Source organism: Amphiura filiformis, chromosome 10 (genome assembly GCF_039555335.1).
Source record: "Amphiura filiformis chromosome 10, Afil_fr2py, whole genome shotgun sequence".
Classification (NCBI taxonomy): domain Eukaryota; kingdom Metazoa; phylum Echinodermata; class Ophiuroidea; order Amphilepidida; family Amphiuridae; genus Amphiura; species Amphiura filiformis.
The window spans coordinates 54,907,147-54,932,452 of record NC_092637.1 but is presented as its reverse complement, the minus strand read 5'-3'; the positions used below and the strand labels follow the sequence as shown (position 1 = coordinate 54,932,452).

The following is a 25,306-nucleotide window of genomic DNA, read 5'->3' as shown; positions in this document are numbered from 1 at the left end:
GAAATATGCGTATATTATTAAACCAAAAAACCTAGGCAACTTTGCCTTTAAAATGTCAGAAACCCAGGTCCGAACCAGTGAAATTTGCTTGAAAAACGTATGAAACATGCTAGTTTAGTGAAGCCATTTAGACTTCCTTAAAAAAGCAAAGCAGTACACAAGTCTCTGTCTGATAATAACTTCATAAATAAAGACATAATACAGAATTATTATGTTCCTGCTAAGCATGATATTAGATTCAATATTTATACACTCCAGATATCGACGAATGTGCCTCTAACCCGTGTTCGAATGGTGGTGCATGTACAGATGGGGTCAATAGCTACACATGCGCATGTGTTAAGGGTTACACAGGACCCAACTGCAACACAAGTAAGTACACATACGCAAGTGACCCTGCCAAATCGTAAAATATCAAACTATTTGGGATCAGTTTTTAAATACTTAAAACACCCTTCATTATCGGAAAGCTGCCGATGACTAATGAGGTTACTGCGCCGGCGCAGTATGATTGTACTGTCAGCGATGCATGAAATTAAGGGAAGATATTATTGGCCGAAGCAGCAAAAAAAATCATTATTTAAACAATATATTATTGAAAATAACACTTTGATTTTTTGTAAAAGTTCCTTCTACAAATCATATACTTTGAAAATTTGCTTGATTTATTGTTGTTAATGAGTTATGTAGTACGTCTTACAAAAGCGTTGTTGTTTCAGCCCTCTTTACAACATAACTCAAGGACCCACACAAGTATATCTGTGATATTTGAATTCTTCTACACACTCGCTATGAAATGATCATTGCAATTTTGCCAAAGTTCACTACCATTCGCAAGATGCTGTGAATTACCAAATCGCAACAATTTAAAATACCTAAGCCTAAGCTCTTGACTGACGTCATTATCGATATCTTCGTTTGTACCCTTTGTTAGAAACTTAACATTTGTATCAAGCCGTTTCGGTTTTCATTTCAGTTTGTTATATAATCATGTGACCGCACAGGTACATGATAAATTGAATTATATCCTGAATATATATTCTTACTACGTTTTATTTGCCCCCTTTGTTAACGCAGAAGAAGCGAATGGATTTACTATGCTGCCAACAAGGAGAGGTAAGTGGATAACGTACCAATATGAATCTGCTTAATTAATACCATTCTATCAACTTTGTCTTACTTAAGGTACATAGGAGAAGGCTTCTCTAGTTTATGATATTGTGACATGGTATTATCTTGGTGAAGAATAATACATAAACCATGTTAACATAAAAAGATTACAAATTCTTCTATAGATGCGGACCACATTTTCATAAAGTATTTTTTTTTTTTTTTGATTTTTTTGATTTGATTTGTTCGGGTTATGACAACCCTGGATAACCCAAGAAAGCCTCTATTGAAGCTTATTTCCATTGGGGTCCATTTGAACTGATTTTAACACCGGGACGGGTTGGGAACCGCCAGGGTTAAAACCCTACTCCTTTCGAAACTGGCTGCGAGATACATGTACAGGTATGGCTCTCTGTACACGGGACCGACGACGTAACGTCCCCTCCGAAGGACGGAGTACTTTCATAATTCATTTAGCCAATTCTAAATGAACCACGGGGAGAGTAGAAGTATGAATTTAATCTACAGAGGTTGCCAATTATTTTCAAACATTTCTCCCCAAGTTAATATCCCAACAAATCTCCACCGCTGGGAATTGAACTCAGGACCTCATGCACTAAAGGCAAGTACCTAACCATTAGGCTACGTTCTCCTCCAGGTACATGCCAATATTTAATATTGAATAATATCCTGATTATATATTCTTACTACGTTTTATTTGCCCCCTTTGTTAACGCAGAGGAAACAAATGGATCTACTATGCTGCCAACAAGGAGAGGAAAGTGAATAATGCACCAATATGAATCTGCTTAATTAATATAATTTTATCAACTTTGTCTAACTTAAGGTACATGACAGAAGGTTGCTCTAGTTTATATTGTGACTTGGTATTATCTTGGTGAAGAATTTAATACATTAAAATAAAAAGACTATTGATTATATCTTCCATGGATACGGACCACATTTCATAAAGTAATTTGTCATAGGTACATGCCAATATTTAATATTCAATACTATCCTGAATATACATTCTTACTTTTTTAACGCAGGGGAAACGAATGGATTTACTATGCTGCCAACAAGGAGAGGTAAGTACGGGATAATGCACCGTATGACTCATCTTAATTAATACCATTTAAGTTTTATATTAAATGTTGTTGAAAGTGTTCTAACAGTTTATAGATATAGTGCTGCATGAGCGCATATTAAACTTCATAATTTGAAAGTGAGTAGATATTCATACGCAGGAGATAAAATGATTAAAGAGTTAAACTTCAGCACACTCACCTAGAACGTTTTCGCTAGGTTGACTAGCGTCTTCAGCATGTGCCGAGGCTGTGACTGGGAATGACACTAAATTCACGGCTTATGTATTAGCAACGCAAACCTATGGCACACGGTTATTTGATGGCATGTAAAACTGCGTCATTTTAAAGAAAAGTTGAACAATGATGGCGCTATTTATCTAAAATCTTGTTTGCATCTTTACAAGGGGTAGACACTTGGTATTAGAACATCAGCAAACAGACTAACAAATGACGATGGAATTTTCAAAAAACTTTATATCATGAAATGTAAGGTATAACTCATATCATTTGGCTAATCTAAATTTAAAATATATGTAATAGCGCCCTCAATTTGCACACCAATTTACAGTTTATAGAATTAGAATAACCACAAAAAAAGAAAAAGAAAAAGAAAAAAATGAATAATTTGATATAGAAACGAAAATCTATTTTAAAAATGGCTGCAAAATATATGTGTTCATACAGTTTTTTAGTGTGATAGCTGTTGGTATTTAAGGTCTAGAATTGAATATTATAATAATGTTTTGTTAGAACAATTAATAAATGATCACATCAAATAACCGTGGGCAAATTTTGTTGGCTGCTCTCAACAAAGTGAGGCAAGGTATCGATCGGTTATGAATAATTCACATCAACTCTTACTCGGCCCGTGTGATTGAGGTCACCACATAAAGGTGTTGGAAGTTTCACGAATCGAACTTGTTGAAGAGAGTAAAAGAACGCCCTCTGGCACGGTCACGGCGGCCGGAAGTGGGTCAACTTTTATGATCCCATCATTCGTTTTTCAAAGAAATTTCAAATTTGATAAGAGAATGACTTTTTGCTACAGTAATGTCGAAATTAGGACTTGCTGTCAATAATACGAAGGAAATACATGCTCCACGTATAGATGAGGTGACATGTGTTTACATTTGATACGCCCTCTGTTGGTCTGTGATCAAAACTGTCAGGCAAAAAACACTATAGTTTACATGGAAGAAGTTGATTTTTATTCATTAACTTTGGTTTCAAAGCAAATAATACTAAAAATGTTATCAATCTTGTTTATAAATGCATCAAGCTATATACATAATATCACACAAAACTTCAAAGGTTTTTAAAAGTTGAATTTTAAAGAGATTTATGTGGTCTGTCATAGACATTCCTGTTATTTTGCCTGACTTTAAACAACAGAGGGCGGTCTGAATGTAAACATGTGACATCATAGGTCACCTTGTGCTACCTACTGAACTAATGCACTGAACTTATACTAATTATTGTGCGCCAACATCTCAAAGGACTCTAATTCTTCCATCGATGATGACCACATTTTATATGAACGTAATTTTTATTTTATTCAATTTTATCCTGCATGTTCTAACAACTTGATTCATTACATTTTGTTTGTCCTTCTTAGCTTTGTCACGAGCCACCCTTACGTCGTCGTTATATTGGATAGCCTACGTCATACTAGCAGTCGTGACAATTGGTGTTATAATTCTACTAGTTTGTTACTGTCGTAGACGTCAAAATGCAGGTAAAGATGTACTAGTTCTATAAGCGGAAACAAACTATCACGGTGTCTTATGGTTCTATGTTACGTTGAATTGATTGAGCTGATTTTAATCAAATATATTTATATTTCCTTTCATACAAAACAGGTCAAGTTGCTAGAGAAGATAACGACGTCTGCCTTAATACAACTTTTACGTCGAATTTTCGCAATGAAGTCCAATTAGACATAGAGCCACTTCTTATTCATGACGTTCTGTCCAACGCCGTAGACATTGTCATTCCTGTGGAAGCGTCTGATGTTACACGTGATCATCTTCGATTTGTGAAGGAATTAGGGAGCGGTGAATATGGTAGAGTGTGGTTAGCTGAGACAATGATGATTACAAGAACGGGTGTTGTATCTAAAGTTGCAGTAAAGACGACTAAAGGTATGGTAGGATCTGTGTTTTATGGGTAATTGGAATACAAATGTTCTGCATGTTGTCGATTCGTGAAGTCCGTGCAATGGATTGAAAATTGCTTGTTTTGTTTGAATCAATGTAGTTCAAGAATGCTGAGGGCTATTTAAAGATTCATATCAGCATAGTTTCCATGTAGTGTGTGCCATTCACAGAAAGGGGGGAGGTGGAGGTATATTTACATGCTGGTCACCACACCATGATTAGATGCACCTACCTCAGGGATTATTGCAGAAGCGTCCACGTAGCAATCCCTGGCAGATTTGTTTTATCTACAACCCAATACCCAAAACTGCACTTTGTTGTATGTTGTTATACATACGCAAGAAGAGGAAGGGACACTAATTGCCCTGAATATGGTATGATGGAATATTTTTGTTCACAGATATAAAATATTCATATGCCCTCTATTACTTAGAGCAAAAAAATAGGTTGCAGTCAATTTTCTTTTGAAATTTTATGGCTATTTTTAGATTTGACATTTTTGGGTAAAAATTGGAAATAAAGTCGCAAAAAACACATTTTTCAACCAAAATATTTCGGCTCATGTCACCTTTCAGAAATGCCAGCGGGGTTAATCAGAAAGATGAGACTCTTTTGGCACTTTTGTCCAAAAATGTTGCACGGGACCATATGTAGCCAGAAAGTGGCCTCTCTACTACTACTACATTTTTTAATTCGCCCTTCAAGTTTACAAATTAAGCAAAATTATAAAACAAAAAAGATTTTCTTTAAATCTGAGCAGAATATTAACATTGTTGCTTTCAAGTCATCAAAAGGTGTAACATCTGTTATGGAGTGGGGTCATGGGGGTATAGAGCTGTTCTGGCCGATTTCAGTGAAATATCTGGAAGAACTACCGTTGGCCATTGGCTGTAAACTTATAAAGCTAATAATCCACAGTATCTTGAGGTACTGTAATGGTCACTAAAATGACCCAGGCCAAAATCACCTGCTTCGAGTTCACGCAACACCAAACACACAAACACGCTGTTTATTACATAGAACACTTATGATTATTTATTAATTAGTGCAGTATGGCTATCAATCAAATCCTTATACAATATTACAACAGTTATCAAAATTATTACAAAGAATATATTTATCTATGTTTACTTAACCAAGTCTTGATTGGTTGATTTTCCGATGAGATTCTGTTGATGGTCGCAGTTCTTGATCCAAGATCCGGTAATGTCCAAGATCCTGTCTATCCAAGGTACCACAGTCTCAGTCCAAAGTCCTGATGAGTGATGACTATATTTTCACTATCCTAGCCGCTATGCTAGTGTTCTTCTCCAAATGGTCTTCTATGTTGCCTGAACATGCCCATAAGCTCCTCTCTCGGAGATTTCTTGAATAAGCTTTCTGCTCACTTGACAGGCAGATAATACACTATGTTAGTCCAGCAAAATATCACAGTTCGGTGATGGAGATATTTCAGTCTGCCGCTTCTTTGAGTCGACAAACAATGAAGCACTATTGGCTTTCACTACCGCCTTTGGCGTATTTAATTCTCTCTGACACACACTCAAGGACCGAGAACCAAAGTTTGAAGACTTCAATGGTAACTTTGTACCAATACTGGCTAACATAAGTTTCACAGAGGTCCCTCTTTCAACTCAAGTCTGCTCTGTCAATGATTTCATATCCAGGCTTTATATACCATTTCTTAGCATTCTAGAATAATCTGAACTATTTATGGTAAATTACATCACTTGGGCCGCTCATTATTTACAGGGGAGGGGGGGCCGGGGAAAATGTAGGGGGGCTATGTGATTTCACTTTAACAAACAGGGGGGTTATGTGATTTTATTTTTCCTGATAGGGGGGGTCAGGTGAAATTTAATATTAAATTATTAACTATGATTATGATTCACTACAATATTTACCTCATATTTGGCCATTTTAGCCACAAAAATATCAATTTTTATCAATATGGCAACAGTTTTGTGCGCTTTGCATGCATTTGTGTCATAAACTTATTCTCTCACCAAAAGGGGCTGGATTCACATAATACTTCAAGAATTTTTTCCAACAACCTCATGTCAAAAAGAAATCTACGCCACTGTTCATCAGCACATTAGCCATATGGCAGGGTGGCAAGTGAGTCCCCTCCCCTGCTCGGTAGACAGATCAATTGTTACAAAACTTATGATTTGCATCTTCCTTTTGGTCTATTTTAGACCCTAAATTAACCCCATTTTTTTTAGTATCAAAATGCCAAATTGCCGCGCGCGAGGCGCGCATTTATCTCAGAAAAACCATTCTGTGAGTAGATTTGCGTAGAGTTATAATTCCACCCATTCTATAATGTAAGAGTGCTGGGGCAGCTCCTCTGATGCTTGGAAAAAGCATAAAACTTGTATACTGGATCAAAATACTGGGACTAAATTAACCAAAAGTTGTGAAAGCCATATATGCATCATCCTTTGGAATGATTTTAGGCCACATACCGGGTATTGTCCTCAATTTTGTTCATTTTAGCTTCTTTTTTTTCTGTGTGCTTCGAGCGCATTTGTCCAGGGAATGTTCTTTTAGTAGCAGATCAGTGGGACGATTTTGATATTTTGCCAGCTGGCTCGGTGACTCCAATACATCTCTCTTTGAATTTTAGCATTGAAATAGCATATTTTCTAAGGACAGCTTGGAAAAAAAAATTGGATTACAATTGTGGGGAGAGGGGTGTCTTCTATACGAAGAGCCAGAGGTGGCAATCATGTTGCCATGCCCAGGGGCCATCAAAAGGTGAATCCGGCCATGGTATACCAGCAAAATGTATTTCTCGATGTGAGAGGAGGGGGGGATGGGGGGGTTACGTATTTTTTGGCAGCAATAGGGGGGTTATGTAATTTTAGATGCTGCTAATAGGGGGGGGGGGGTTGTGTAACTTTATGAACTCAATTTTGAAATCCCCCTGACCCCCCTCCCCTATAAATAATGATCGGTCCCTAATCATCCAATTATATGGCACATTACCAGGGGGATGACACTCTTATTCACATTTTCATTTTACAACGCAAACCTATATCGAATCCCGGTGGTTTGCAAATAATGAAATGTCCGCATCCCAGATCAATTAAACCCTGGTATGAATTATTTATTAGCTTTCGCCACAATCCGTTTTGCAATAACATAAAAGCACTTCAAATATAAACAGCCCGTTGAGTCCAATGAACTACGCTCTGAAACCGATAGTGCCCCGTAAAGAAGCTCTAGCTCCCATTGACCTCTATACAGGTCAGTGAGCTCTCCATACACAAATGTACAAGTACAATAGGACAAGGCCAGAACCTATGACCTGCTTAGTGACATGTTATTTTGAAGTCTTCTAAAGCTTAATATCTTGAAGATTAGTATTCGTTTGCACATATGGACTGCGCATTTATGATGCAAAATATTAGTTCTTATATAAAATTACAAAATATTGGTATTATGACACACGGTATAGGTGATATAAAACGACTAATAAAATCATGTCATCATGGCGTCATGTCAAAGGTTCATTATATCCCGTATGTTTGGCTAAATTAATTAATATTTTCAGAACAATTTCTACACCCATTTAATATGTACTCAGGTGGAACCGGACTTGTTTTAATTTTCATTTCTTTTTATGTAACAAATTCAGGTTTTTCCATTGCGCGCGCTGCCGGGCAATACAAATTTAATGCTAACATTGAATAAACGCGGAATTAGGAATATGCGTTTCTAGTATATACAGCGTCTGACTCTACCTGAGGACCTAGCCTGAGTCCCATGGGCTCCAAGAATGGCTCTCCATACACAAATGAACAAATACAATGAAGGGTCGCCATTGCTCTCCATACACAAATGAACAAATACAATGGAGAGTCCGACTGCCATGCAAATGAGCCAAGTGTCCTCTCAAGGTATGCTCTGTGACATTACATTATTTCTTAAAATAGATCATTACATCACCACAAGCCAATTAGACTCATTACTCTGTATACTAAAATAGCACATTCATTCAACACAAACCAATCACCATCATTTACCTGTGTATAGTGTTATGCCATGATTATTGGCAAAGTGCCAACACTTACCACTGTAGTAATCATAACTAATCTAGAAGTCTCCATTTCTACAAATTACTAGATATGAATTTCTTGTTCACTCCAATCATTAGCATTCCAGAACATTTTATGAATCTCCAAAATATTCTAAATTCAAACAAATGGAGATAATTATCAAAACAAGTGAAAACTAATATCTGATGACAAAATGCATAACTTTTAATAAATATAGAATGTTTTGGGGGCACATAACAGTATGTATTAAAGAGAGCCATAAATCTGTAATTTTCTAGCGTTCCAGATGTTGGATTTTCCGGTGCGTTTACACCGGCCCCCGCTCATAATGGTCGTCGGTTCATGAGAGGCCGTCGGTAGACGGACGGTGTTGGTGAAAAATAATTTGGGTGATCAATGGACTAATATTTTACTTTGCTTATGCACATGCACGGTGATGATATAAAAAATGTTTAAAATTTGAATTATACATAAAATTAGTTGTTTTTCGGTTGCTAGTGCGCGCCTGATGATTTCACACCACCAAATAGTATATATGGTTGTGCGCCCTTGAATTTCACGTCTCAGAAAAACCCATTGATTCTGAATTTAAGCATTAAAATGAGCAGAAATTTGCATAATTTTAGCCAAATTTGGATTGGTCATGATTATTAATATTAATTCCTGCAAGTGTACCACAGATGGGAGAGATCGAATAACTTTTAATGATTTTAAGCAGCCTTTTCTTTACAGAAACACCGGCATGGTTTTGCCTGAAAAATAGGAAATTCCCATACATCGTAGACTTTGAGGGCCAGTCGTAAAAAAATAATGACGGTCAACCTATATTTTTCCCAGCCAGAGGGATCAGGCAAGGGCTGATTTCAACCATCATAGCTGTCGCTTAAAACTGAGTCGCTCTTGTGAAGAAAAAATGACGTTTTCTTAAGGCAAATTTAGCACATATCTCTATGGGACTCTGATTTGATGGTGTGAGATCTGATATCCTTTTTATTTTATTTTTTTGCTCTTCACTTTTTCAAACCATTGAAAAAAAATTTGGGGCAACCATTCACAACTTCCGTCGGCAAAAAATATTTCCGTCGGTACATTTACAAGTTGTGCCCCCTCGGTTCCAAAATCCTGGCTACGCCACTGAACTTTATAATACCTCTGGTGATTTTCGTTTTTCAATGGCGACGTACACATATGATCAAATACTTCTCATACCCGTAGGGAAATCACAAATTGTGAATAATGAATAATTCCGTCCCGTTCATGTAATATAGTTCTACTAAATCGCCGAATAGCCGTGGGCGGCGCCATTCATCTCGCCTAAAAAGTTCAAAGGGAATAAAGAGAGAACACGTGTTTTGTATATAAAAGTTCATTTTATTGTCTACAGCTATTTTACAGTTTCTGAGATTTCTTATTTTACCTGTAGCTGGTGCATCAACATCTGAAAAAGAAGACATACGGAGAGAGCTGAATCTAATGAAACAATTCAAGCCGCATCCGAACGTGTTGGAACTTTTATCAAGCTGTGTGGTTGAAGGTAATCAGATTTATGTCAATGCAATAGATATTTGCCCCCAAAAACACGAAACGATTCACAGAAAACGTTCTAACCCAGCAAACACAAAACGTTTTCGACATCATTCGCAAAAGGTTATAAAAGGTTGTCAGAAAACGTTTAAATGTCGGGTTATATAAATGGTAAATTAAAGGAGGATTTCGTGATCCTAGCATCCTCTTTTTATGACATTTTTCAGTAGATATCCACGAAAAAATCTTATTTCCAAAATTTCAGTTGATTCCGATTTTGCGTTTGCGAGTTATGCATGATTATGTGTATTACACTGCTCCATAGACAATGTGTTGTAATTTCGTTCTGGTGCACCAGAAAAATGTTTTAATAACATTCCAAAAACATTCTTGAAAACTTGATACAAAACATTCTAAACAGAATGTTATTTTGGAGTTGAAAAAATATTTTGCGAAAAATGTTTGACCAAAATATTTGCAATAACGTTTTAAAAACGCTTTCATGTCCTTTATATAACCCGACATTTAAATGTTATTAAAAGGTTTTGAAAAAAAAAACATTTTAAGAACGTTTCTGTGTTTGCTGGGTTCAAATATTTTAACATAATGTTATTTAAGTATTGACAAAATATTTGGCAAAAATGTTTGCAAAAATAGTGTGTTTTCATACAAAACGTTTTAAAACGTTATCATGACCTTTATATAACCCGACATTTTAATGTTATTAAAACGTTTTCACCTAAACCAAAAGCCAAAATATAACTTATTTAAAACGTTTTTAAAACGTTTTTGTGTTTGCTGGGAATGCTATAATTGTTGACAGCTGAATCAACATCTTGTCCTCCCATAACTGTAAATTCATTAGCGTGTGACCATTAATAAGGAACCAGTGGCTATTATTTCATGAGGCAAGTAAAAATGTAGTTGCGCGAAGTCAAATCAACATGAAAATCACATGTTTAACCACTTTTGTTACAGTAAATGACAGTCTTCAGTCTTTCACATAGCCACCAGGGCATGGCCACCATTCTTCTGTATGCAGATATCAGCTCTCCTCAACATGGCATTCACACCACGTCTTATGAGAGATGTCCTGCCTTGGGATGTCGACTTGTGCAATGATGTGTCTCTGGAGTTTATCAAAGTCTGCAGGAGGAGTTATGAAAACCTTTGATTTCAGATAGCCCCATGAGAAGAAATCCAGAGGTGTAAGACCAGGAGATCTTAGATCAAGATGCACTTGGTGCTCCAAAGCAATCACACAATACCCTAACAATTTATTATGCAAGGCATTCTGTCAATTACTGCAAAGAAAGTGGTGAAACTGAAAGTGGTGAATTTTACAGAGCTCACAAAAATAATCACTGAGTTAATATTAATAGTAACGCGCCAGTGATTTTACAGATGTGGGAGACTAAGATGTTGATTCAGCTATCAACTAATTATTCTAGTTGCATTTTTCCAACTGCATACTTTAATAAACATGTAAATTTATCACTGACCAATAATATTGAAGAATGTAGGGAAGAAATATTCAAGTATAAAATTCAGTTCTTGGCAAAATTTGGGTAAAGTTTGAAGGTATCCTGATTCCAAAAATGTTTACACCTTTTCTTTGAAAAATTGGGGAATATTTGTTCTTACTTCGGCTAAGTTAGATGTATGCAGCTACTAAAAACAGTGGAACCATTAATGTTAGAATGAAATGCATTGTGGGACAGTTTTTGCAGTTTTGGGACACTTTGTCCATTGACCTATTGGGAAAATTAAGAAATATTGGTTTTTTGTACGTACAAAATATCATCTAAAATGTTTTAAAATAATTGAAACAAATATAAAAAATATTATGATTTTATAAATTAATTATTTAAGTATTTTTAATGATAACATTATGACAATAATTACGTCAATTTCCCCGATATGTCAGAGGTCAAAGTGTCCCAAAACTGCTATCAAAAACCGGAAGTTAAAATGGCGATTGGGCTTATTGTTTCCTGACACTTGTGTACGTTCTAAACTGCGCACTTCAATTTGAATTCAAAAAGTCATTATGGCTAACTATTTCATTTGTTCTTTGAAGACTCAATTTACATCATTCTGGAATATATGGCAATCGGCACACTGCACCAAGTTCTTTTACGCAGTCGCGAATCGTGTGATCCGAATACCAGTGAACAAGAAACCCAATCACTGAGTCACAGTTTGTCTCAGAATCAGTTGATGTTATTTGCAGAGCAGGTTGCGACGGGAATGAACTTCATCACTTCCAAGGTAAAGATATTACATTCTTAAACACTTGAGAACGTTCCTGCAATCTCATTGGTTCTTACCCGTGTGATATGTCATATGACACGATATCACACGGGTCAGCGCGTGTGCATCAACGCGATACGCGTGCTCGCTATTTGAACCAATCGGGAGGCGCATAGCAACAACGGGACTGATCGATTTGAGGTACCGGTAGTTCCTTATAAAATTCGGGATTTAATTTGATTAAATTTTGTAATATACTTATGATATTTCTATTTGAATTGAAGTGTTTAAGTGGCGTAAAACAACTCGGCTTCGCCTCGTTGTTTTACTTAAAATAATGATGTCGCCCGTGTTATATGACACGATAGATGCACTCCAGCGGCTAAAAACAATACCTTTATTCTCTAATTATTTGATGCGAAGATCGTTGGTTTGAGTCCTTTTGACAGTATAGTACTATCATTATTCTGTTTCAATTTTCTCGGCTATATGGTAATACCCTTATCATCAGCAACCATCAAAAAACAAAAACAAAAACAAAACAAAAGGTCATATCTTTGTTTTCTTCACTCTCATAATATTGTTGGTGCAATAATCATGTGTACACGGGGTGGTCAATCTTAGGGGGAGAGGTGAAGACTTTTCGGCAGGCCAAAGGGGCATTATATTGTTGGACAGGGTTTGGTACTGAAAAAACAACCACAGTTACGGTACTTGACCAAAACAAGTTTGTTGTTAGCTGTTTTACGCATTGGGCTAATTTGTTAACAAATTTGTCCCGTTTTCTTCTGACAAAACAAACGCAGCCAATACGTACTGGCTTGTTGTACGAAATGGATTGATAGCTGTCAAGCTCCCAAATTCGGTAAATTATACTTAAAGTTTATTTTAAGATGTATTTTGGATTTTGCCCTTGTGACCGCTTAATATATTAACATCCCTATCTTAAAATAAGTTTTGAACCATGTAATTCATGTGCTGAAATTCCTTTCAGTGCGTACATCGGGACTTAGCTGCCAGGAATGTACTCGTTAGTGAGGATCTCGTCTGTAAAGTGTCTGATTTTGGTTTGGCACGAGAAGAAGAAGAATATCATAGACAGTCAGATGTGAGTACAATACACTGTAATTCGTTGTTTATAGTGCATACGGACGAATCCGAGATCATTAAACGGTTCCAAAGGCCTGAGTGATCATCTCTGTACTCTGTGTATCCTTGGTGATGCCAGTACATTGTATATTATGACGTCGCTGATTCTTACAATATACTTAGTATAGTTAGTATGGAAATCTTAATTGTCTATCATAGTGTGTGATTGTTGAAATACAATCACTAAGTGAAAGAGTGTTCGTTCACAAATTTCAGACAGATCACCCCTACACAAATTATATTACTTAAAAAAAAAAATTTTGGGTTCCCAATTTGCAAACTTTAATATGATGCGAACGTAGAAAAATGGAAATTTTGCATGTTTGAGCCTTTCTGTAGTGTTTCCCTAAGCCTTTTTAGAGCGTGTTATTTAAAAGGTGCGCCGTAAATGTGTGCCAAAAATTGCTTTTCACCTCTTGGCCTATGATCAATTGATTGTCGCCCTCCACATCTTGGCCCTGGGGGTACTCAGTACAAATGACCATACGGGGACGTGCCGCAAACATGGGTAGCATTTTCAGCCTTCTGGTATATCAATGACCTCTTTTTCAAAGCCTATTTTGGTATATGAATGGGTCCTTTTTTCAAAATTTTCTCAATTTTTTCGGAAAACAGCCCAATTTTTCCTTAAGGGGGTACTACACCCATTGGGTTTTTTTTGCATTTTTTGCATTTTGTGAAGAAATTACAAAAAAAATTGGACAAAGTGGTATGCAAAATGAAGGGGCAAATCTTCTCGTTTTATTGGTGGCATCGGTATCAACGTAGCTTACATGCTTTTAAAAGTAGAAGCCAAAAGGTGGTACATCACTGATGATTTAAATTCACTTCATTTTGGAAAACTTACTATCAACGGATTTCGTTAAAATTTTGGATATGTGTTGCTAACACGTTAGGGAAATAAAGTTGATATGTAAAATGGGAATAAGTGGTTCCTGATTTCTTTTATGACTTCATGAACTTGGTGCTCCACAACTATCAAAAAGGAACTGGTTAAAATGCTTCTATTTTCAATGTTGAGCTATATTTTGTATTTTTAACTTGCGACATTATTTCACTGAAACATAATTAAGCCCCAGGTAACAGGTTACCACAACCATACTGCAGCAATGTTGAAAAAAATTGTATTTCTTGTCACCTATACCACCATATTGGGTAGTTTTCCGTAAGCGTAACTTTTGTGATTTTGGTAACTATTTTATATTTATTTGTGAAATCCATCTCAACTAGGCATTTTAAATTGTACTCACCATTTACATCCCAAGGTATATTAATATATCCACCTTGCACTTCTCGATATATATCCAGTTAAAGACAGAATATCAAAATTATTCCTCATTATGATATCACAGACTCTTACATGTGTATTCAAAATTGATGCTTAAATTTGACCTAAAGTCCTGAACCAATTGACCTATAACCTGACATACGGTGACCTAATAGCCTTTTCTTCTCCTAACAACACATTATATAATTAAATTGACTAATGACTATTCATCCATTGTGTAAGTGTTTTATTCAGTGTTATATATTTTGCATGCACCACTATAGATTTTCTATAGAGAGTATAACAAAGGAATTAATATATTCTATTCATGTACCCTACTTGAACATGTTGAAAAAAATAAATTATAGTTTGTTATGAAACACAGATCTGAGTTACTAGGATACACAGTAAACAAAAAATATATAGGGCTAAAATGACTTACTACAATGTGTAAAAGCATTTTTTTTCTTATTTTTTTTCATTTTTTTTTTTTATTTCACATGATCCGTGCATATATCGCCTAGCTATAAATGAAAAAATATTTTTTTAGACCAATCAAACCAATATATGGGTGTAGTATGCCCTTAATCTAGCCAAAATTTTCAAAATGTTCCCCAAATTTTGGGGAAATTTGTAAAAACTAAGACAATTTTGGGTAAATTCGGCCGAAAATTTTGACTTTTGGTATATCAATGGGTCCAAATTTCTTGAAAAATTGGTATATTTATGTGTCTACTTCCAAAATCTCAGCGGCACGTCCCTACCAAAACCAAACTTGAGTACCCCCCCGGGATCTTGGCCTGCCAAAAATCGTTGCTTTGTGTACAAAATCAAACGCATGATTGATTTTTTTTTAAATGATTAAAATGAATCTACTGGAATTAATGGATGTGATATGATAATTCCATACATTATGTTCCAGACCAATCTTCCATTACGTTGGATGTCTATAGAATCGTTAGTTAAAGGCATTCATACCAAGGAAAGTGATGTTTGGTCTTTTGGAATTCTGCTTTGGGAGATTGTTACGCTAGGTAAGTTCTACATCTTGAACATTAAACATCAATCTGTTGAGAAAGTGGGCCAGCTGAGTAATGTGATACATGCTGTGAAGCTTCATAATTTTCGGGTTTTTTGCGGGGTCCAGCTTTACCATTGCCTTTTTTACAGCGCTAGAATGACGTTCAGATGTTTTAAACATAATTTTACCCATTAATACCGTTTCATATTATAGACCTAAAATGTAGTACTTGTTTATACAGGTACACCATAAATTATATCTCGTAGATCCAACTGTACAAGAATTATAAGAAAGGTTTTGATTCCTATTGCTTAAGCTTAAAGGAGTATTTCAGTCGAAGTCGAAGATCAAATTTTGATCTCAACAGGGGTAAACTTTGAACAATGTTCGGATTTTTATCAACATTATCTCAACAACGCCACGGATCAACCTATATTGTTATGCATCTTTCATTTACATTATAAATATCAACGAAAACGTGGACATGTATATTTCTCATTGAGGTGATATCGGTGCTACGTACAGTACTGATCAAAGGTCTTGATAGGTTTTGCGTGAAACATGAGGGGAGTTGTCTCGCGTGTCACTTGTAGAGAAGACTATCACGTGACCCAAAATGGCCCTGCCAGTTACTGCGAAATTTGTCGAAACGAATTCTTGCTAAACCACTTAAACCCGAGGAAAATGTCCAGATAATCATGATGAGTTTTGTATAATTGGAAAGGAAGCATTTTCTGCATGTACTCATGGCTTTGGAAATCTGGCTGAAAGCGCTACTTCGGGAAAGGGGTGGGTACGCCGAGGATTAGACGTATAACGGCTAAGAAATGGACTCGGGAAATGAAACACAGGAATACGCGTACATTGAATCATTACAACCGTCCACCACTATGGGAAGTGACACTCATTCGCCAGCCCCTCCCCCTATCACCCAGAGTCAGCTCGTGTGCAGAATGCGGTTTCAAATGTACATCGCCTATCTGTTACCATGACAAATTATTGATTTTGAGATTGAAAGATCAATAGTAAAATTAGAAGTACAATTGTTTGATCCCGTTTTAGTCATCTTAAGAGCGTCCTTGGTTTGGTGGGCTGAACGGTACTTCTTGGCGTATTGCTTTCATATTAATTTCATTTTACATTTTACATTTCAACTAAAGGTGCACGCCCGTATCCCGACATGGGCACCAGAGTCATTAGCAGTGAGATTCAGCAGGGGTATAGGATGCCCAGACCAGAACACTGTGTACAACAACTGTAAGTTAACGACTTATTTCACATTATATTAGGATTATTCCAGTAAAATCCATACCCTCTTAGTCTTATGGAACACATGACCCAAATCCTCCACACAGGGGGTTTACATTTCAAACAGGCTCCATTTGAAATCTACACCCCTGTGTGGAGATTAACCCTAACACCCATAAATACCACAGAATACCACGATGAAAACCAGTGCGCATGCGTGAATCCCAGGGTCTGCGATGACGCAATCACTCTAAGTGCTATATGCAGGTGGTGGATGACGTGCATTCCCTAAATTCAGTAAATTTTCATCGTCAACCGTGTAATTGAATGGGATTATTTTGAAATTTTAAAACGCTTGAAATATCACAAACAAATAGGCCTATGTTGATAAATAATATAAATACAAGCTAAAACCGTTGGGGTTCGATAATGAACCCCACAAAACTAACCGAGTATATGGAAAATGCCATACGGCCGGGCGGTTTCACGAGTTGCCGGCTCGATCATGTCATCCGCCGCCTGGCTATATGCTCACGGAATTGCTGCCCGGGGCCGCGTAACCCGTGTGGCTACCGGTCGGTGATCGTGTGCTTGGCATGCGGGGGGTCTAAGGTTCGAATCCCGGGCTCGCCAAGTGACTTCTTTGTTCATCTTCTCTCCTTTTTCATTCCTTCTTTAACTTCCGATAGCAAACTACAGGGTTGGGTGTAAGGGTTAAGGTCATGTCATCCAATATGAGGTGTGTGGATTTCAACTCGCATCGCCTATTCTCCCGGCCCATTAACTCGAATTCTATAACCCCACGACCCATTATTCAAAATCGCGCACTGTGATTTGTTGAAACGCGTCACGTGAGAGCCCATTATTCTGCAATAATGGGTCAAGCGCCGTAACACATTCTAAACACAGCATTACGCTTGGTTACGCGTGCAATATTTCCGCGATACGCGCTGTCACTTACGCGTACGCGCTCCACCTTGAAGTAAACAACTTAAAATATTTGTGCCAAAAAATGATATTTTCTCTTTAAATTCTCTTTAAATCGCACTATTTTCTGGTAATAGAATAGAAATAAAGGGTGCAGCATTATCCTTTACACGCAAATAATGTGTCCTCGGCAGTAAAACGTTTAAATAATGGGTTCGCCTGCGCCTCACCCATTATTTACGTTTTTACTGCCTCGGACACATTATTTGCGTGTAAAGGATAATGCATTACCCTTTATTTCTTAAATCAGAGATAAAAACACCTAGTAAATAATAATATTATTCGCCATCCTGGTGCGGTAGGGTCGGGGAAGACAATAGGCTTGTTTTATTTTTAAATTGCCCCACTCGTTCCTATAGCCAATTACATGTACATAAATTAACCCCAACATATACGTGTTCACATTCATTTGGATTTTTGAGATTTGCTCAAGAAAGTGATCTCATTTATTTTACCGATTTTGATTTTAGTTTAATTTGAAGAATTGAAATTGCCTTTGAAAAACAAGGTCTATTGTAAAGTGCTCTATTCGTGACAAACTCTTCGATTACTTGATAGCATATAAAACTATATCATTTAAAAAAAGTGAACACTGATGGCGCTATTTATCTTAAATCGTGTTTTCATCTTTTCAAGGGGTAGACATTTGTATAATGGCATTAAAACGTCAGAAAAGACTAACAAATAGCAACGAAATTTTCAAAAAAACTTTTTTCATGTAATGTTAGGAATAAAGTTATATTAGTTGACTAAATTAGATTTCAAATATTTCAAAGCGCCCTCAATTTGCACACAAATATACAATGTATAGAATAAATAATAATCATTAATAAAATGGTACAATATTGCTTAAATAAATAAATAAATAAATAAATAAATAAATAAATAAATAAATAAATAGATGAATAAATAAAGAAAGAAAGAAAGAAATTTGAATTAATGATATTTTGTTTTGTTTCGTAAGGTATGACATCATGAGTGCTTGCTGGGCATCCAATCCACACGAGCGGCCGACGTTTGCCGAGATTATCCGGAAAATCGATGGAATCACAGATATGAAAGTAAGTTGAATACCTTAAAAAATAATCAAATGAACTCACGTTTTCAAAGTCAAAAATACTCTGTGTGGCTGTCACAAAACGCTATGGCACCACAACCAAATGTGTTCGATCTTTGGATCGACGGTCGATGCTACTTCGATGCTTGCTATAAAAATGAATGAACTATCATCTAATTAATCAGAGTTAATGGTAAAATTGTATTGGTCAATATCATTACATATAACGATTCATTATGTTGTCACAATACTATTAACATTACTTACTTAACTCTCTTCACGCGGGTGTCGACTGCAGACGACATGTTTCAAAAAATTCAAAAATTTCAGAAATGTAAATTTTCATGACCATATTTGGAATCAGCATGAAAAATGCATTAAAATGAGTACAAACAAGCATAGTATTGGTTCAGTAGTTCTTAAGATAGCTCTTGATATTTTGAGAAAATATTTCAAAACTTCAACTTTTTCCGTTGAAGCGCATGGCTAGCACGGAGAGCATTTCACCCAAGCATCGAAGGTCGATCAAAACATTAAACTAATTTGGTTCTATTGCCTATGTTGGATGTTGGATAGAATGGATGTCGCGGAACTGTTGCGGTGTTCATATATGATTTGAGTTTATGTTTTGGAATTATTTTGCAACTAATAACATAATGAAAATAATAGTGGGATGTGTCATTGGCATACATGTCATGGTAACAAGAAACATGCCATTGTCCCTAGTAATTAACATGTCTAAAATATGACATTTAGCATATATATGTCGTCTGAATTATATTATGAAATAATGCATTTTTATCATTTAAAAGGAGTATTTCGTGATCCTAGCATCCTCTTTTATGATATTTTCCAGTAGATATCCACGAAAAAAGTTTATTCCCAAACTTTCAGTTGATTCCGATTTTGTGTTTGCGAGTTTTGCATGATTATATGTATTACACTGCTCCATAGGCCAGTGTTGTAATTTCGTTCTGGTGCACCAGAACGTAATTCAAATTTGACGATATTTTTGCTAAACGAATTAATCTGCAAGAAATTTTCCATACATAAACATTATGTACCCCGAGTTTTCCAGTGTAAAAATCTCAACTTTTTTTGAAAAAAGTGGGGGGATGAGGCTGCGGATCACGAATCATATTATTTTATATATTAATTCAAAGTATATTTCATTTTGTTTTCATTCATATAATTCCAGGACAACGTGTTAATCGACGAGATCGACGAAGATGTGTATGATAATACTGGCGTCATTGATGATGGTGAAAAGGTTTAACAATCAGGAAGACTGTCCCCCGTCTCGGTTCGGTTCAGTCTCTGGATGATATAGACGAATCCAACGGGCCAAGTGATGGTCAGAATTCAGTCGGCCATTACTGGGTCCCGTCTGCACAAAACTGGTGTTGTTACTGCCCAATTGGGTGTATTAAATCCGCATAAAAATCGATGTTGAATTATTGTGTTGTAAACTTTCATCATTCTTTTGTCTACGTGTAACACGGGTGATGGAATACAGCTTAATATTCCCGCCAAGGCCACATCATTTCACATTTTAGGTGGAATAGACCTAAGGGGGGACCCAGCTACGGCTGCCATTGAGGTGTAGGAATATGTGAAATTGGATTCATCTATAGGTTGTGCGTGAAAATATTGATTGGCTCCAAACAAAGGATTTGAACCGGTGTCCTTCACTGTAATCATGACCAGGGGGATGAGACTGCATAGGGTTAAATGTCGGGACCTAGGTCACAATTTGAGAAGAGATAAGGTCCAACCAACGGCCATTTCTGGAAGTAAAAAGTCACGTCTATGACATGTACCGTAGTCTGAGGAAGATGATTAATATCCTGCATATGTAATGCCTCATCAGTTACTTGGTATAACTGATTTAGTATAGAATAGTTCTTATACGATGTTTTAATATTTTATCATACATGTATTGATAAATTGTGGAGCAAATATTTATTAAATATCTTCCAGGGTCTATGGTTCACAACGACATCGCCTGGCTAATATTACTTGGTACACCAGAGATACTAAAATCAATACCCGGGATCGATACACGTGAATGTGCTATGCACGATTTTCATATTCAGACGAAAATCTTTGGATACCGGGGTAGAAAATGATGAATATCTCCGTAAATGATTTCGTCTAAAGAAACCAGATGTGGTTCCTTGCACTTGAATATATGTGTTGAACAGATATGATAGTCGTTAGCTTGTGTCTTGAGAAAGAAGCTTGCGTCTTGAACTCAAAAACTGACAATAATTTTATATGAGCCGAATTATATAGCGCAGTGTATAGGCCAATCGTGGGTAGTCTAAAAGCATATGACCTATGGCGTACCATGCTCGACTCACACACAGCGATGTCAGTCACCGGGCAATTGTCAGTAGCCTTAGTCAGATGTCCTTCGGCCCATTATGCGTCTCAAAACTATTAAACAGGTCGGAACAAAATGGCCATGCGTGGCGGTGGATTCAACCTACCATGCCGATTTCTGCTATGAAGATATCGGGGCGATGACACTGTGTGGTAAGACCGATGTGCCTACTATATGCCGGGAAATAAAGTGACCTATGTCAATTCAGATCGTAGAGATGAGGTCCGACTTGTGTGAATCGTGACCTTTTTTAGTCGCAATTCCCGGAGAATGCGGAGATCGAAGTTCCCTGTCATGGCGCAGAGCAGTCTATTCAATTAATGTTGTCATCAACCTATTTGATCGTAGTGCATTTGTTATGTGTGTGAGACGAACTGTCGCGGTAGATTGCAATCATGCTTTTGTTGAATATATTTGAGTAGTCCGCTATATTTACGGTATAATACGTCATATGCACAACCCCTATGGAACGATACATATGGCCTATAAAGAATGCCAAAGTCCTGTTACCCACCCCGCAGTTTTCCATTTGTAAATACTCAGTGCCAGAAACCTATTCCTCTTTATCAATATACAAATCGATTATTGACATTAAATATTTTTTGTATTATTTAATGCAAAAATTAAGGAACCACTCCCCACAGTTTTGGGTTGATTATTAGGTTACTCATAATTGAGGAAAATAATTTTAATGTGTTATTAATGTGATGTAATCTACATTACCAGTCGTTATCCGCGGTTTACAGAAAAGGTTTAAATGTCGGGTTATATTAAGGGATAGGGTATGAGCGTTTGGACAGTATTTTTGTGGCACATAAGAGCACATCAGACATATAGAATTGCATTCTGAATACGCAGAATGTCCTTCTGATATCAAATAATTTTGATTTTTTTAAATTCGCAATGTAATACACATTTTATGGCAAATGATTAAAAATTGATATTTTTCATATTTAACAGTCCTTTATAAATCTGATATGTACTTAAAATGAATTTTTTCCCAAAACACCAAAAATATTAAGTCTTTTTGGGAAAAATGTATTATCTTCAATATGAAAGATCAAAATTTTCAATTGATCATCGGCTTTTCCTTCCAGCTACATACACTTTAAGTGCAATTCGATATGTCTGATGTGCTCTCATGTCCCACAATACTGCCGAAACAATAATTCCAGAGCCCTTAAGGTATAAAAACGATTTAATATCCCCGGGTTAATATCATTCATAAAACATTTTTTGAAAATATGCAAAACTTTCTAATAATTATGTTAACTGTTGATATATTTTGAAAAATATTTTGGAAAAATGTTTGCCCCAAATATATTACAATAACGTTTTAAAAACGTATTCATGATCGTTATATAATTTAAAAACGCCAAAAATGCCCACCCAGTAAACTATTGTGTACACATAAACGGGCACCATAATAATAATTACCATAAAACTAGTAGCATGATGCATCTCTTGAAATATGTTATTGAGTTGCAACTTTGGAGTAGGAATAAACATGATAAATATTACACAGTATAACGGTATAGGTGTGTTTCTTATAGATTTGAAATATTATTTAAAACTTAATCCAGATATGCATTGCACATTTCATGTCTTTGAGCATATAAATATTATAGGTATTATTATTATTATTATTGTTATTATTATTATTATTATTATTATTATTGTTGATACAATGTAATAAGGTCAGAATCCTGATGAAAAAGACTGAAATAGCGCGTAAATTTTGAATAAAAAGTCTATTGAATTTTTAAGTAACAATGTACAATATTTTGAAATAAATGTCTTTCAATTTTTTCAAACATAATTGTTTTTCCATATTTGTAATGTTAACATAATGTTCCAACATATTTCCTCCTAATTGGAATCAGCCAAAAGTGCTATGTTTAGCCCTGCCATATTTTGTAATACGGACTATGAAGGAGGGGGATGCAACCCCCTAATTATTTTCAATTATAAACTTCATATATCGTTATATATGGTACCAATATATAGCTATGGGTGGTCTCCTCTATCCAGTGATACCAAAATAAGTACAAACATTCCGCACATAATATCGGTATGACGTCATATTGTGAGAAAGCCATGCAAATTTGGGAAATTCTGGCTATGTACAAAAGTATAGGCAAAATTGATTTTAGGCTAAACATTCTACAAAAAAGCGATTTTCACCGAATATTCTCCTCAAAATAAAAGAAAATTACTATTTCAACCTAACTAAAATGTCAGTTACCCTGGGAATAATTTTACAAGAGCGAAATGAAAATCATTGATTTTATTGTAGAAACCTATGGTGGGCCTCACCAACTCCCCCTCTATGGTCATCTTGGACGGCCGGTCCTACCCCCGGGTAAGGTGCTGGGGTAAAATTTTGAGCACTAAAATGAGCGCAAAGGACGGATCTACGATTAGCTTAGGTCGTTTGGGCGTAATCGCGTGCGTTTGTTTATGACGGTAGTTCTATGGTTAATAGAAAACAGACCAACATTGCATCATAAAAACAGTAATGAAGTCCCCGCCCATATGGCTCATGGGCAACGGTCAGGAAAGTAACTGGTTTTTTTTCATCTTGACCTCGTTATTTCGGCTTCAAATTGATAGAGAACTTTTTCTTGGCAGTTATTACTAATACTGTTTGTTGAAAGAATAAAATATTACAGCTTTAACGGGCGAGAATATCAAATGACAAGATTGAAAGATTACTTGATTGCACCTCATAAACTTTTGAAAATTAATGTCATGGTGTGCGTGCGAAGTAATCAGGCCAACAACATTAGATCACAATATATCACGTCTATTGCATGAAGATGTAAATAATCAGGCTCTGAAAGTGTTAAATTGCTACCCTCGATGTCTATACTGCTATTGAAATTAACAGTCTTCTTGTGCCATAAAAATAGTAGTAATAAAAGTAATGAAATTTTGTATTTCCATTTTGATGTCCGATCTGGTCTTTCACAATCAGATTGCTTACGTTAACCATCTGTTCGTTTCATTTGCACATCTATGCTTGTTACAAAAAGCACAAATCTGAATTGTTAATTTTAAGATGCTCCTGTTTAGTAAATCACTGTAAAGGCAATAGTTTAGTTTTGTTTTGTTGGGCAAAGGTTGAGGACAAATTCTCTCTGACCCCCAAAATATCCAAAACTCATTCTGCAGTCTATCTACAGAAAGACACCTGTTTGTGTACTGCGCAGCTCCGCCGACAGATCCCTGAAAAATAGAACGATGAAAGACCCCCGATTTTGAAAATTTCTGGTCTAAAAGACCCCGAAATTGTTCCATTAAATTAAAAAGCTCTGAAAGACACAAGTTCTGCTATTGATAAGTTCATGACTACTCACGTATATACATGTAGCAAGCCATAGGGCCCATTACGTATTACATTAACAACGCGTTGCTTTGCAACGCGTTGTTAAACCAGCCGATAGCAAGAGAGCTTTTCGCAACGCCTTGACTTCAAAAACAACGCGTTGCTTCCAAAGCAACTGGTTGTTTTCATTGCTCAACTCACGAGGTCGGCAACACGATTTTTAGGGTGGCCAATCATCTCAACGCTTTCAAGAGCCGTGACGCGTGACTTCGATGCTTCTGATATAGCTGTATATTATACACCGATCTGCATGCAGCTGTACGAGTCTCCTATAAGATTCGCTGTGATTGGTGCTCTTCGCAACACGCTCCAAAATGAAAGCAACGCGTTGCTTTGGGTCCCCTATTGAGCAATGAAGACACCGCATTGTTTTGGAAAGCAACGCGTTGCCAAAAGCTATGTTCCTATTGGCTGGTTTAATAACACGATGCTTATTGAAAACAATGCGTTGCCGCAATACGTAATGGGCCCAATGGCTTGCTATACACGTACACTGATTGATTGTCACTATTATGACTATAAAATACTGGCGTTATACTTGCAGCCAATCAAGTAATTGACTTGTCAAACCTCTATGTATGATATATATATTAAATCTATCGAGACAA

At 36.3% G+C, this 25,306-nt stretch overlaps 1 protein-coding gene across 1 annotated transcript; it reads left to right on the top strand.

Annotated features, from left to right (window-relative positions):
* The first annotated feature begins 4,067 nt into the window (after positions 1–4,067).
* Positions 4,068–20,200, top strand: LOC140161982 (tyrosine kinase receptor Cad96Ca-like). The gene is made up of 8 exons (XM_072185274.1): positions 4,068–4,339; positions 9,842–9,952; positions 12,023–12,213; positions 13,190–13,303; positions 15,534–15,645; positions 16,793–16,889; positions 18,832–18,928; positions 20,123–20,200. Exons 1-8 carry the CDS (start codon positions 4,285–4,287, stop codon positions 20,198–20,200), a joined length of 855 nt encoding a protein of 284 aa, XP_072041375.1. The 5' UTR covers positions 4,068–4,284.
* The last annotated feature ends 5,106 nt before the right edge of the window (positions 20,201–25,306 follow it).

What these genes read in the sequence shown, in the direction of transcription:
- LOC140161982 (XM_072185274.1), top strand. Translation starts at nt 4,285, where the DNA reads ATGATGATTACAAGAACGGGTGTTGTATCTAAAGTTGCAGTAAAGACG. An exon ending in TGCAGTAAAGACGACTAAAG is followed by an intron (nt 4,340 to 9,841) that starts GTATGGTAGGAT and finishes TTTTACCTGTAG; the next exon opens with CTGGTGCATCAACATCTGAA. An exon ending in ATGGAATCACAGATATGAAA is followed by an intron (nt 18,929 to 20,122) that starts GTAAGTTGAATA and finishes ATATAATTCCAG; the next exon opens with GACAACGTGTTAATCGACGA.